We start from the raw sequence: 14,443 nt of genomic DNA, 5'->3' as shown, positions 1-14,443 counted from the left end.
CTATCTTGTCATCTGCTCAGACCCCACCCCACCTCTCTTTCTGGTGACCCATACTGGCGCCCAGGGGGAGACGAGACTGGGTGCAAGGAAAACTGGGTTCCAGGCCAGGCTGTGACACTAATTCATTGTCTTTTGAGCAAAATGTTGAATTTCTCTGGATTTCAAATTCTTAGTAAAATAAGAGGATTGGACATGATTTACATAAACATCCTTTTCGGCTCCGAGGTTCTAACATAAGGGTCAGAGTGCACGCATCCTATGACTTGAGAACTAGGGTCTGGGGCGGGGGGCAGGGGCTGACCTGGCTAAAGAACGGGGCACCGCACTCACGGTCCCCTGAGTACTGGGTAGAGGGCTTCTGACTGCAGCCTCTAGATGTGGATGGAGGGCTTCCTCTGGCAGTTTGTGGGAGGCGAGGGGTTGCCCTGCATGGTGGCAGATTTGCAGCTCCGGGAACATCACAGGCAAACGGCCAGAGAAGCCGGAGGCCTGAATGATTCGGGCTCCTGGCTTTCGGCTCTAGAACACCTCCACGGGACCCTTACAACAGGACCAGGTTCTCCCTGAGCTTATTAAGAAAAAGATCCCAGCTTAAACATAAAACAAATTACAGCCGATCGGTTCAACTGTTTCCCACCTAGATACAATCCCCTTGCAGACTGCTCCTCAGAGAACACGTTACTTTGTCGTAACTCGAATCTGATTACAACGCTAAACTCAAATGCTCAGCCTTCTCGTCATGGTCTGTAGTGTGTGGTCTGTTTCCTTCCTAAAGTAATCAGAGGAGAAATGGCAAATATGTATTCAAAGATGAAGAAAGCAAAAACTTTCCAAGAGGACACCTTCATACTCAAGGTGAGAGAGAACAGGGAGAAGCACTAAGTTACAGAATGCAAATTCTCAGTTTTCTAAATTCCAGATTTGTGGAACACAAAGTGGAAGGATTCTTCCAGCTTATCTTCTACTTTCTTCTTCTCCCTGCCACCCCCCCACCTCCATCTTCCTCTCTTAGGTGGAATGGGGTAGGAGGATAAAGCAAACTGCTTCTGTTTCTTTGCCCTGTTACCTCAGCATCACGTAACAGGTATTTACTGAGTCCCAGTGACAGGCTCTGTGCTGGGCGTGTTCATCTCCACGGCCTCTCATTTCATCCTCACAACTCAACAAGGTGGTCCACATTTACCTCACCCTACAAAACTAAGACCCAACATGTGTGAGTTGGGAACTGAAGAGCCAGGATGTGAACCCCGAGCTCTCAGACCCCGAGCCCTGGGCATCCTGCTACACCCTGATTCTCTGAGCTTGAGCTCTGCCCGAGGGACACATGAGAGTAGCTGGAGAGGTCACTGACCAGGAGGTCGCCTCAGGAGGTACTCTGTAGCTGGCATGACGGTTGCTACCATTGCTCCCAACACCTTCTGAGGGGTGGACACTTCAACTTGAGGTCTTAGTTCCCTACCTCAGGTGTTGAGAGAACACCTGCTGGTTATTTTTGGAACTGCAGCCAACGCCTCTCCCCATCCTGTAAATTATTAGAGATTTCCTTTCTGAGTGAGTCAAAGGAAAACATTTCCATCTTAATTCCCATGCTCAAAGCAGGACTCTGTCTTTGTTACCTTTCTGGGAACAAAGCTAGCTTCCACACAGTAAGGGCCATTCCCTCTGAATCCGCCAAAGCCTGTTTCTGTCATCACCTGAGCGTTCTCTCCTCGCCTTTCTCTAAGGCTGTGCAGTTTGATCTGGTGCTTCTCAGACGCTTTGAGGACACACGGCTTTCCTGAATACTGATTTTATTGTTGACTGGCTTCCTTCCCTTTGGGACTCAAACAAATATCACAAAGGTTTTTGTCACTTTTCTCAACTCATCATAAAAGTAGAATAGACTAGGGGCTCTTGACCTGGGGGGCACGGACTCCCAGGAAGCTTTTGGATGGACGCAGGTGTGGATCTCCTGAAACTTGATGCAAAATTGTGTGTGTGCTCCCCTCGTCGTCCCCAGACTACTGGCCCAGAGTCTTCAGCTGACCTCAGATTCTCAAAAGTTCTGTGATCTAGAAAAGGTTACGAGTCCCTGGAGTAGGTGATTTGTAAAGACTCTTTTTAATTCAGAAATTCTGTGAGGATCTCTCATGCCAACTGTAGGAGCTCTTGCTGCTGACGCCAGTCAGCAAACGGTGCCTCTCTCGGGAAAGCTCAGTCAACAGCTGACGATGCTAATGACTGAGAGTTGTAAGATGATCTTCCCCTTCACGGTCTTGATCACCCTAATCCTTCTTGGCCAAAATGATGCCCGACAGAATCCAAGAATTTGGTTGATAATTCTGAACTCTTGGGCATTTTGTTTGTATGCATGTTTTTGTCCTAGTACACCCCCCAAACCAGGGGAAAACTTTTCATTTTTCAATTGTGAAGGTCTGAAGGTTTAATAATAAACCCCCTACTTAAAATTTTGCATTTGTTCCTTCTTTCCCCTTTTATTCACACAGGATTTTTAGCTAATCATAAAACATCAATGCTAAAAAGACCTTCAGTTCTCTTGTCTATATCTTTTGTTTATGGATGAGGAAGCTCCCAGAGAAAGGAAGTGATTCATCCGAAGACACACAGCAGGCCAAAAGCAGTGCCGGGCCAGAGCCCGGGGATCCCGACTTCCAGCACAGTGCTCTCCCCACGACATGGTGGTTCCCCTAAACACCCCCTGCCCTTCCTTTACGCCTTCCACTGTCTAAAGAACACACACCTAAAAACATGAGCAACTGACCCAATGTGATTTCAGTCTGGGAGTCTACAAAGGAGTGAAAAGCCAAAGCCCTTCACCAGTGTTCATCCACTCACAGAGCGTTGGGGGCGGCAGGGGTGGGGCTGGACAGGTGACGAAGGGGGGAGGAAGCAGCCACGCAGGGACTTAGCACCAAATACGGAAGTTTGACAACTGATTCACAAGGGGCACGTGACTGTGAGGAAGGTGACTGGACGTTGCTGGTGGGTGTCTACGTGCTTCCCGGCTCTACTCCCAGCCCCTTCCCCAGACTCTCCTCTTCCAGCCACCTGTGGACCTCCTAAGCCTCACCCAAAACTCACAATTCCCCGCGCCCCCTTTCCTGTTCCCACCTGTGGGTCTTGGCTGGGTTATTTGCTTGCCTTAATTGACACCCTCTTGCTGTTCGCCTATTATAAACCTCCCTGTGCTTGAAGCCCCATGTCAAATGCCACTTTTCTTTACAAAATCTACCAGACTGCCACCTTCTCCCTCCTGTTGCTTATTCTTTCTCATCTTGAACCTTCAGGGTGAACTGACTCTCCTTCCCTGTCTGCATTATAATTATATATATAATAATATACATATTAATATATATGTAATTATCTTAACCACCCCCTGCAATGGAGATCATACATAGCTTTAATTGGGGTCAGACACGTTTTTATCTCTTCTTTCACTCAACAAGTATTTATTGAGTACCTTCCAAATATGAGGTGTCATGGTCCCTGACCTTAGGGCGCTAACACTCTAATGGCGACACAGACAAGTGAAGGTAAGAAGACAATAGAGCTGAGATCCCCCAAATCAGGTGCCAGGGCCGTGGATGCACAAAGTCAGAGCACTTAACCCAGTCTTGCAGGGGCAAGGGGAAGCAGTCAGGAGGGGCTTCCTGGAAGAAGTAACATCTAAGTGGAGAAGTGAAGGACAGGTGGGAATTACGGAGGCAAGCCAGCAGGGAGGCTGTGGAAGGCGAAGCCGGCTTGCTGTCTGAAATGGCCAGATCACATGAGGCCTTCGATATATTAGCAATGAAAGAAGAAAAGATCCTAACATTTTAGACTGTCTTTTCATTTAAGGTACGCCGCTAAATTCCCTCTACTTACTGGTCAGATATTCAACCTAGCTTCTTAACAACTATCATAAAATTGAACTTTTGTTCAGTTCCCCACAGCAAGGAGAACAGTGACTGGCGATTTTCCTGATCACACACGCTGGTCTGGAATGCATTTATCCAAATAAGTGACATAGCCTGAGGCCACAGCAAGCTCACAGGCCACCAAAGAACAGTTGTCCCTGAAGTCCTTTCCATCTTTAGCTCTGTCACCCCAAGAGGGCCTCAAGGGGCAGGGAGCTTCTGCAGGTCCCCCTTCTGTGAGTGGCTGGCTCCTGTTCCCAGTCACAGGAGAGGAAAGTAGAGGGGTTGGGCGGGAGGCGTGGGGGCAGGGGCCCCCTTCACACAACCTTCCAGCTCTCAGCAGGGAGCAAGGCCGGGGCCAGGGCTGGGCGCACCCATGGAGAAGGACTGGCGCTGGAAGAGCAGGAGGAAGGGCGGGGACAGGAAGTGGTACACTCGGGTTCTGGAGGCCCACCAATTTTCAACGGGCCTGTCTTCCCATGTTGCCAGTTACCTCCCCCGCCCCCCCATCCTCCATTAGGAAGCGGGAAGTATATACCTCTCAACTCACCCGGAGTTCCCGCACTATGCGCACTTCCTGTACACATTGGGTCCTGGAATTGGGCTGTGCTGATGACTCACGGCCGACAATAATGAGGTCTCCAGGCACCGTGGGCTGACTTAGGACGTTTACAGAACTGTTCCCACATCAGAGACATTGAATTCTTTTCAGCTAGCCCCTTCACCATCTCTCCCCAACCAACTATTCTTTGCTTAGCTGGACACACCCTTCTCTTCCTCCTGGAGCGCACATTCCAGGAGCACCTGCTCTGGGACCAGGCAAGGCCTTCCCCAGGTTCTGCTATTTTCCCTAGGTCCCATGCTCAGAGCTGGAGAAACAATCCACTTTATGGAGCCGCCCCACAGGCCGGCCATCACTCTTAGCTCATTTAATCCTTACAACTACCCTCTGAAGGAGAGACCACTTTTACTCCTACTTTGCACAGAGAAGACTGTGGCTCGCTGGCCTGATTATTTATCACTATCCCACACTGCTCTTCCCGTGGAAAGCGATTTTCTGCTCCTAACCATTACGCTGGGGCCAGAGGTCCGGCCTCGTCGGTGTCTCAGGCCTCTGAGCTCCGGTGGTCTTCAAGCACTTCTCTGTCACTGCAGTCATGATGCCGCTGTGCCTGTCTTGTTGCTAGAACACAGGCTCCTCCAGAGCAGGGAGGCACTGACCCCAGTCCCCTGCCCCGCTACAGAGTGGTGTCTACAGGCCCGAAATAAATACTTGTTGAGTGACTTTAGAGAAAAACTAGGATGGCAGGTCTGAGGATCAAGCATAGTCTACTGTGGGCATTGTACATAGTAAACAATAAATGAGGCTTCTTCAAGAATTCCATCTGATACTAAAGGCATTCTAGAATGTTCTCCGTTCCAGAAGCAGCTCCAGATCGTCCAACATGGAGAGCTGCCAAAGTGCTGACCACGTTCTGTTCCCAGTCCCTGCACGTGGTATTTCATATGCATTACTCTGTGGAACCCTGTCAACCACGCTGTGAGCCTGTTTTACAGGTGAGGCTCAGAGGGGGGAAGTGACTCCCAGTCACAGACGCTAAGAGGTGAACTGGCATTCAACCCCAGCTACTTTGGAGAAACTGCCCGAAGTCTTTGACTTTTAGGGTACTGAACAGCACTGCCAAAATTAGAATCATGACCTAATTGCCACGTTTGTCCTCATCCCCATCCCCAGTTTTTCAGCCCTCAAAACACCCTGAGGCCACTTTGGTCCTTGAAATCTTTGTAGCTGACCCAGAGAGAAAATGGGACAGTCACCTAAAAACCTGGTGTGCCCATTCCAGGACCCTGTACCTGCTGGGGCCCCAGCGCTGGGTCTGCATGCACCTCCTTAGGACCAACATGCATTTGTTCATCAGTGAACAGAAGCCCTGTGCTCCCACACGAACACGAGACGGGACGGAGACCTGACAGAGCTGAGCACTGGCAGAGCACCACGCGTTACGGACACAAAGTGCAGCTCACACCAAACCAACCACACGGAGCCAAACTGAAGCCTGGTGTTCTCAGCTGTGTTAGAGCAAACCGAGGGAAGTCTCCAAGGCATGAATGGACGTGAGGAAGGCCTTCCTTCTCGTGGGGCTTTGGCACCAGGCCAGGAGGCACCCAAAGTGGGAGTGACTTCTGAATCGCCTCAAGAGGCCAGAGTGCTGACTGTCCTTTGCCTCCAGCTGTCCCCAGCCTGGTACCTTAATCGATGGCCCCTCCGTTCCCTCCTGGGTACTCTTTCTGCCCCCAAGGCAAGCGAAGGGCTCTCACCGGCATCCACGGGGCCGCGGTAGGCGGGCCACGGCTGAGACGTCCAGCCCACCCTGCCAAGGCACATGCGGTCACGCTGCAGGCCTACCTGGCTTACAGCACTCCGAGCGGCCCTCCTCTTAGCCTGCTCGCCACCTCTATGCAGGTCTGTCTGCTCAGCCTCCCTTCCCGGCAAAGGGCTACCCGGGGGCCTGCCGGGCCGGCTCTCCTCGGGCGCGTGGAGATCTGAGAGTCTCTGTTCCGAGCTCAGGCACCTGACCACGTCTGAAGGTCTCAAGCAGCTCTTCTTAGAGATCTTGGGTGCTCCGGGGCATCTCTCACCTGCCTCCCGCTCTGATCTCTCACACTGTCCGCGCTCTTCTCGCCTCGGCTGCCGCTTACCCTGGCTGCTAAAGGCGTTGCTGAGCTCCGAGATGACCCTATCAGAGCTCCCCGGCAGCAGCTGCGAGAAGCTATCCTGGCGGACACCTGGCGGTGGCACGTGGACACCACTGTCCCCGTTGACGTGAAGGGAGGCGGGGGCACCGTGTGCCAAGGAGGCAGCTTTGTGGGGGGGAGGCAGGGCCAGTGGAGAAGCCATCGAGCGTGGGGTGGAAAGATCAGACCAGCTCGAATGGGGAAGGCTGAGAGACAGAGAGGAACCGGGCCTCGCCCACGAGGCGAGGTGGTCGGTGTCATAGACAGAAGTCTCCGGCAGAGGAGGCAGGGGTGGGGTCAGGGCCAGAGGCCGCCTGCCTGGGACCCCAACAGTCAGGGAGATCCACTCAGAGGTGACAGCGTGCATCTCGGGGGACAGGGCTCGATAGGAGTGGGGCAGGGATGAGGGGGCTGGCATGATGAGCTTGCTGTGACTGGCAAACTTAAAAAGAAAAGGAGAGAGAGGAAAACAAAGGAAAGAAGCAAAAGGTACAAGTGTCAGCATAAAGAAGACAGGAGGAAAATAATCACAAGGGATATACAAAGAGGAATGAAATGCGGAGGACGAGGACACTCTGGTGTCCAAAAAAATGAAATCGTTTGGTTAGGTTGGAGAGAAAGTGGGATGTGGGTGCATGCGTGTGTGCACGGTGTGTGTGTGCGTGGTGTTTGTGTGGGGGTTGTGTGTGTGCACCGTGTGTGTGTGCGCGTGGTGTGTGTGCGTGCGCGGTGTGTGCGTGGTGTGTGTGTGCGCCGTGTGTGTATGCACCGTGTGTGTGTGCGCGCCGTGTGTGTGCGCACCGTGTGTGTGCGCGCGCGGTGTGTGTGTGCGCCGTGTGTGCGCGGTGTGTGTGCGCGCCGTGTGTGTGCGCGGTGTGTGTGCGCGCCGTGTGTGTGCGTGCCGTGTGCGCGCGCGGTGTGTGTGTGCGCCGTGTGTGCGCGGTGTGTGTGCGCGCGGTGTGTGTGCGCGCCGTGTGTGCGCGCGGTGTGTGTGCGCGCCGTGTGTGCGCGCGGTGTGTGTGCGTGCCGTGTGTGCGCGCGGTGTGTGTGTGCGCGGTGTGTGCCGGCGGTGGAGGAGGGGCGGGCGAAGTGAGTGGAACAGAGACGGGAGAAAGGGGCCCATTGGGGCGGTGTCAGATGGCGCTGGCCCGGTTTGCAGAATCAGACTTCCAGAGGGACACACTGGAAGGCCCCCATCCTACTCCACCCCACCCCAACCCCGCTGCCACCGAAGAGGCCCTGACCTACCAGCACGAAGGAAAAAAGGTGCCCTGCCACTGCCCTGCCCCTTCTTCGGGCTTTTATTCTCTCTAGAGTTCTCAGCAAAGAGCCTTCCAGACAGGGGTACGAGCAGTGGAGTCCTCTTGTTTTACAGTTGTGCTTGGCTACAGTCAAGCGAAAAATCTCGCTGAGTTACTCGAATTACTACGAAGCAGAATGGCCTGCGCCGACCCCACGCCCTCTCCCCGTGAGATCGCCGGAGATGGATCTCGCTGTGCAGGAGCCCTGGGTCAGCCCATCTAATGCTTTCTGCCAGGAACCATCCCTGGGGTCAGGGGTGGGCAGGTGGGAGAGGAGGAAATAATGAGAGGATGACAGAAAAGAGGCACCACCCAAGTGTCATCCCGAGTCCAGGTCCGGGTCCTGTTCTCACACCTCTGGCCATTCTCCCTACAACTTACCACGGTGGTATGGTCAGTGGTCTTCACAGGAAGTCACCCCACCATGCCTCTTTTGAACCCAAGGTCCTAATTCTTTCTTGGCTTTGGGGAAGTGGGGATTGGTTTGGAATAATTATATTTTTTAAAACAAGTCTGTTCATAAGTAATGTTTAGGGATGCAAACATCTTACTATGCCTATAAACCTACTTCCTCTCGGCCCAGTGTAGACAGAGATGCTATACGTTCCCTTCCCAGCCTGGTTCTTGCTTGCAAAGAATACTCTGGATCTGGTCCATATGTCTGAGGATGAGAACGTGAAATTCTCTCTTTCAATCTTTGCCTTCTGCAGGCCAGCCTTGACCAAAAAGATGATGAAGAGAACCCTCCTGGGTCATGGTACGTATGGGACACTGGTGGTCCCCAGACAACCAGCTTCCCCTAGGGTAGGCTGCTCCTATACAGTTTTGGACCAACTGCTAAAGTCTCTCATTTCTCTTGCCCTTATCATCTTATCCCCAGAGCCATCACCTTAAGCTCTTTCTTTTCCCCACGATAATAGTTCTCCCTCCCAAGTTCTCGAAACGTGTCATTTGTATGCATGAAAACAAACCCTGGTGTGTATCCTCTGCATTACTGCAGATGGTTCCTAATCACAGTGCTGCAGAACCACCCCAGAGAGGCTGTGTGCCAGCAGCACTGTGGATTGGTCGTGAGGAATGTGAAGACCAGGGACGAGAAGCTTAGGTACCTGTGGGCTCACGGTGCCACTACGACTTGGGGAGGAGGAGAAAGGCAGGTCGATGTAATCCACGGGGTTTTTCACCAGGGGCCGCTTGATCACGTCCACGTAGGTGATGGGGAAGATGCCTTGCCGGGACGTCCCTGGGATCCTCCCTTCGTACCAGTTCTCGTCCACCTGTCGGAGCAGCATGATCCTCTCACCCTGCAAGATACGGCAAGGAAGGGTCCTTGTGCCACCATGCCTCGGCAGGTCTGAGGCCCCTGCCTGCACCCTGTGCCATCCTTCATTGTTTATCACATCCTTTGTTCAGAAAAACCTTCCTTGCTAGACCCGGATAAAATCCGTGTCACGGAGATGAGGTGCTGACAGGGGAGCTACCTGGAGGCTGAGAAGTGAAGCTTAGTTTCTAAATATTGCAGTAAAGGAGAAGGTCAGAGTCATCCCCCCTAACCAACAGCCAAATGGAGGGGTTTTGCCTCATTTATCACAAAACTGATATCCAAGTTTCTCTAAAGCAAAGGTTTTGGAGCGTTATCTTTTTTTTCCTTCCTTTTTAGAACTTTGCTTTTTCCCTGTACCACTATAGAAAAGTAAAAACACAAACATTAAGCAGAAAACTATTATTACCTAGAAGATTATCTCTCGGGGTAACCACAGTTAATATTTTGATATATGTATTTCCCAGATTTAATTCTGTTCATGTGAATTAGACTTGCACATATTTTTTTACTTACGAAAACTGAGTATGCACTGTATTCCCCTTTCCAACCTTCTTTTTCACCCTTTATGACATAGAATGAACCACCTTCTTTATCAACAAATAGAATTCTACAGTTTTAATCCTATTGCAGCAACAGCATCATGGCCCATTGCAGGCCGTTCTATTGTACACACATATAATGACTCAATTACTGGTCTCCTGATATTGGGCATGAAGGGTGATTCTCTTTTCCATACGGTAGTTCATCTTTCTCTAAGGCATGTGTTCATTTCCCTAAATCCTCACTAAAATTAGTAACTAATAACTTCAGTAAAGCCAGAGAGTTCTGACACGGGAAGAGAGCATGTGATCACAGGGAAGAAGGGCATCCCTGCACAGCTCACTTGTGTGCAAAGCGAGCACACTGAGCTCCTTGAGGGCACCGACGAGATGCCATGCATCATGCCGTGGGCTTCACAGAGGCAGTTTCCTTGAATCCTCTTAAAACAGCTCTAAGAGAGGGTCATTTATCTTCATTTTACAGATGATCAAAGGGCGGCTTGGAAAAGTCTTTAACTCCCCAAAAGTTGACTTTTTGGCTTCAAAGGACTTGCTCTTCTTCACTGGGCCATAGGAATATGTCGTAAAACCTAGTCACAACCACTTTTCACATCACTGGATGCTCAAAAAATGTTGGCTGAAGAGGTCTAAGACTCCAGAAATACTGCCGTTAGTCAGTGAACTTAATGTTAATTAAACCCTGACAAAGCCTAGGGTTTATTTTTTAAATGCCTCACCTCAGAAAATTCTCCACCTGCCCTTCATGCAAGCCTTGACGGGGCACATCTCCCGGGCACAGTGATGGTACCAAGAGACTAGTATGGTATGTACGGGACGCCGTCCCATATGCCGTGACGCCCCCTCCCCGAGAGAACAGGGCCATCCAAACAGAGCCCCAGGGCTGAGAAGAGAGGGCGCTTACCTTCCTGAAGGACATTTCTACTTGCGTATCACCATTAAAGTTGAACTTAGCGATAGCTTCTCCATATTCCAAGACCTGCACCGGTGCCAACTTCTTGGGCTGAGCCTTCTCAGCGGGAGGAAGAAGCTGAGAAAGGGAAAGAGGCAGAGGAGAAGGAAAAGAAAAGAAAGCGAGGGGATAAGAGCAAGGGAGGAAACAAACAAACAAACAAACAAAAAACACAAGTTCTGGGTAAGTGAGTGGTGCTTTGGGCATGACCGGGCTCTTCTGTGCAAAGAGAAGGAGGGATGGTACCTCGATGTAGGTGCGCGGGAAGATCCCCACCCGGCCGTGATGCTCTCCTTCATACCAGTTCTGATCAATCTGCTTGTAGATGTACACAACGTCCCCCTTCTGCAGAGGAAGCTCCCTGTCGACAGAAGGTCAGAGCATGTTAGCAGATGTCTCAAAATGTGTAAGATGAAGACACTCCATTTTTTAGCAAAAGGAGACTCTGAGTGAGGTCAAAGGGGACAAATTATAGAAGAGGAGCCTCCATATTCGGAAGGGAGAACCCCACTCTTCAGGAAGTTACATCCCTTTTGGCATCCTTCCAGTCTTCTGTGGGATGGATAACTTTCAAAAGGACTCCCCACTCCAAAGTGCTCACAGGCCGTGTGAGTTTGTTGTGGTTTTCTCAATGTATTTTTTGTGAATGCTGGTCTTACGCTCAGAATATTTATGCAACACGTAACAATGCACCCAGTAGTCTCAACTGATGTCCAGTAAATGATGATAAACATTTCCCTGTAGATACTTTCAGGGTCTTCACTATGCTCCTTCTATGCCCTGGCAAGGCATGCTTTCATTGCTTGAAATGACCCTCAAATTACTTGTGATAGACTGACATCCTTGTGTCCTTCCATCCAGTCAGCCAGCCAGCCGCCCACCACATCACCCTCCACCCGCCCGTCTATCATCATGCAGTAGAAAAGCTCTGAAATTAGGCAGATCCGGGTTTAAAACCCAGTTATATCATTTACTAGCTCTGAGACCTGGGGCGAGATACGTAATCTCTCTGAGATACTTTATCTGAAAATAGGAGCTAACTCAGAGTTGCTGGAAAAATGTAGCAACAAACTTCAAGTAAAACACCCAGCACGGTGCCTGTTACAGAGTTAGCACTCAGGAAATGGGAATTCACTACTTCCTTTTCAACATGGGAAAGGAACCTTGGAAAGAAAAGTGGATTTTCCTTAAAATGTTCTTCATGTATTTTTGCAACTTTTCTATGTCCATCCATCCCTTTGCTGGCCTTAATAATGATGCTGTTAACCTCTAACCAGGGCTCCTTAAAAAAAAAAAAAAAAAGATGAAAAAGATAAATTATAAGCAAAATAAGGATAACAATTGTAGCTTGAAGTTTTTTGAATTAAAAAAAAAATGATCTAGATCCTTTCCATTTGCATCCAACCAAAAGCAATGGAAAGAAAGGCTCTGACTGCAGTTTGGAGGGGGTGGGCCTGTCTCCTCTGCAGTGCCAGGAAGCCGCTCGGTTATGTGAGGGGCGCCGGCTAAACAATGGGGGCACATCTGGAAGACTTTACCCCGAGTCCTCACTGTGCTGAGTGCAAGAACAAGGCAGCCTTTGTGGTGTCGCACTGACAGACAAGGTTCTAATCCTGAGGAAGCCCGGGGAGGGGATCTAGGGCATTTGTCTCTGTAAGAGAGAATGTTTTTGGCCAGTTTTTTGCTATAGCTCTCCTTGGGGGTGTCTGAATCCCCTCCTCTCTTTAGCCCCCAAGCACGGACACGTGGATGTGCAGGACCCTCAGCACATCCACCCCTGCTGGAGGTCCGTGCGCTCCACGCTCTCCCACCCTTGGTGACCCACAGGTGTAGAAGCAGCTGGGAGTGTCACGGCCCCCGTGGTGAGCAAGGAGGACGACAGCTTGTGGGGGGCTGAGAGGTCTGCAGTCATCCTTCCTGCACTGCGGACCACATGCCCATCTCCCAAAGAACCACAGCGCAAGGTCTGGTGGTAATGAGGTTCCAGAAGCACTAATACGATATCCTTCAGGTCTTTTCTGGAGCGTCACCATGTATATTATCAGCACAGGAGAGGCTCAGAGAAGTCCTGCGGGTAAGAAACCTGTTTAACTTTGTTCACTCGAGTGCTCCTACAGGACACTTTTTTGAGTAACATACTATGGAGAAAAGTAGAACCCAGTGATTAAAGATGTTTAGAAGACTCAAGTCAATGGATCTGTCCTTTACTCTTTTAAAAAAAAGTTGTATTAACTTTTCTGGGAGGGAGCAAGGGGTAATAACAGCATGGAGCCAGGAGGTAGACTCCTCTCTCCAACATTAGCACCATTTTAATTCTTTTTTTATTTAGAGAGAGAGTGTGTGGGGGATGGGGAGGAGCAGAGGGAGAGAGAGAATCTTAAGCAGGCTCCACGCCCAGTGGGGAGCCCGATGTGGGGCTCAATCTCACGACCCTGAGATCATGACCTGCGCCGAAATTAAGAGTCGGATGCTTAACTGACTGAGCCACTCAGGCACCCCCAGCATTATCACTGTTGATAAATGGTGACAATTCTGTCTCAATCAGCCTTCTCTAAGTTGCTCTAAGGAAAAAATTGTTGTGTGATTATCATCACAATACCTCTGTCAGTTCAAAGGAAAACATGGTCACGGACCTCTCTCAATTCAAAGGAAAAAGGGGGAAAAGGTACTGTTTGGTTAAACTAAAAATTAATTTATAGAACTCTGTTATCTTCTCTCTGGTTAAAAAGAAGGGGTGGGGGGAGATGCTGACTTTTGCTACATTATGCAAAATGTTTTGTATCTATTACCTCAGCTGCCCTGCAAGAGTGGCATTTTTATGTCCATTTTATAAATGAGGAAATTTGAGGTGGAGGTTGGTGACTTGCTCACTGTCACAGAGACAGTAAGGGGCCCAGTCACGACTCAAACACAGGACTTCCTGACCTTAGAGCCCATCTGTCCAGCACACTAGACTGCTACCTCTTGTTAGCTGATGAGCTAAAGGACTGGAGTAATTACAATCAAACCCAACATACCAGAATTTGTGCCTAGGTCTGCAGACTGTGGCCTGGTCACTCATTTCGTGTTGGAGGAGATCAGAATCATGGCTGAGTAGCCTTCTCCATGGCATTACTCAGTGTCCAGTGATGGAGAGCTTCCCCTCTCATCACCACGAATGGAGATGTGGAGCCTCCCATCAGCAGGGCAATGGGATGGCTGCTGGTTATTGCTACCATGGCAATTCATGGCCCACTTTAATCAGTAATTAGATAGGAAGTGAGCAGGTTCCTTGTAGAACCCAGGCTTGCTAGCATTTTCCAAATTTCATCCCATGGAATACAAAGGCTTCCTGGTCATCTAAAATTAGATAACACTGAGTTAAATAAGCTAACCAGGTTTCTTCATCGAGGGCCTTCTAGAGCCATCACTACGCCAATAGCAAAGTCTCTGTGGGAAGAAGGGGGCATAGGAGATATTGACATAATGTGCGGTGGTTCCTAGACTCACTGCTAGGATGGAAGACTTTTTTTGAGAAACATTTTATGGAGCTAGCCCTTTGAGGAACATACTGCTTTCCTGTGGGTTCCCACAACCACTGAATGTCATAAGATGTTGTAGCAAAACTAATGAAGTTATCATTCTAGATACTGGTTCTGGTTCCTGAAATAGAAAGAGTAGGTCAGATCGAACCACCA

The 14,443-nt window shown here is 50.1% G+C and overlaps 1 protein-coding gene across 50 annotated transcripts in view; it reads right to left on the bottom strand.

Moving 5' to 3' along the window:
- SORBS1 (sorbin and SH3 domain containing 1) overlaps window positions 1–14,443 on the bottom strand; it is a 224,916-nt gene that overhangs the window by 13,749 nt on the left and 196,724 nt on the right. For 26 of the 50 annotated variants that reach the window (XM_036111654.2, XM_078077319.1, XM_078077329.1 and 23 more), the window contains 4 exons: window positions 11,013–11,127; window positions 10,719–10,844; window positions 9,043–9,237; window positions 6,304–7,074 (listed from right to left, as the gene is read on the bottom strand). In XM_036111654.2, the coding sequence (XP_035967547.1) occupies window positions 6,304–7,074; window positions 9,043–9,237; window positions 10,719–10,844; window positions 11,013–11,127 (1,207 nt within the window). The remainder of the gene's footprint in view (window positions 1–6,303; window positions 7,075–9,042; window positions 9,238–10,718; window positions 10,845–11,012; window positions 11,128–14,443) is intronic. The other 24 variants (XM_078077330.1, XM_078077331.1, XM_036111668.2 and 21 more) reach the window with 1 other exon arrangement.

This window comes from Halichoerus grypus, chromosome 7 (assembly GCF_964656455.1).
Source record: "Halichoerus grypus chromosome 7, mHalGry1.hap1.1, whole genome shotgun sequence".
In the NCBI taxonomy this organism is placed as follows: domain Eukaryota; kingdom Metazoa; phylum Chordata; class Mammalia; order Carnivora; family Phocidae; genus Halichoerus; species Halichoerus grypus.
The sequence above is the reverse complement of the archived record's forward strand: the minus strand, read 5'-3'. Positions and strand labels throughout refer to the sequence as shown.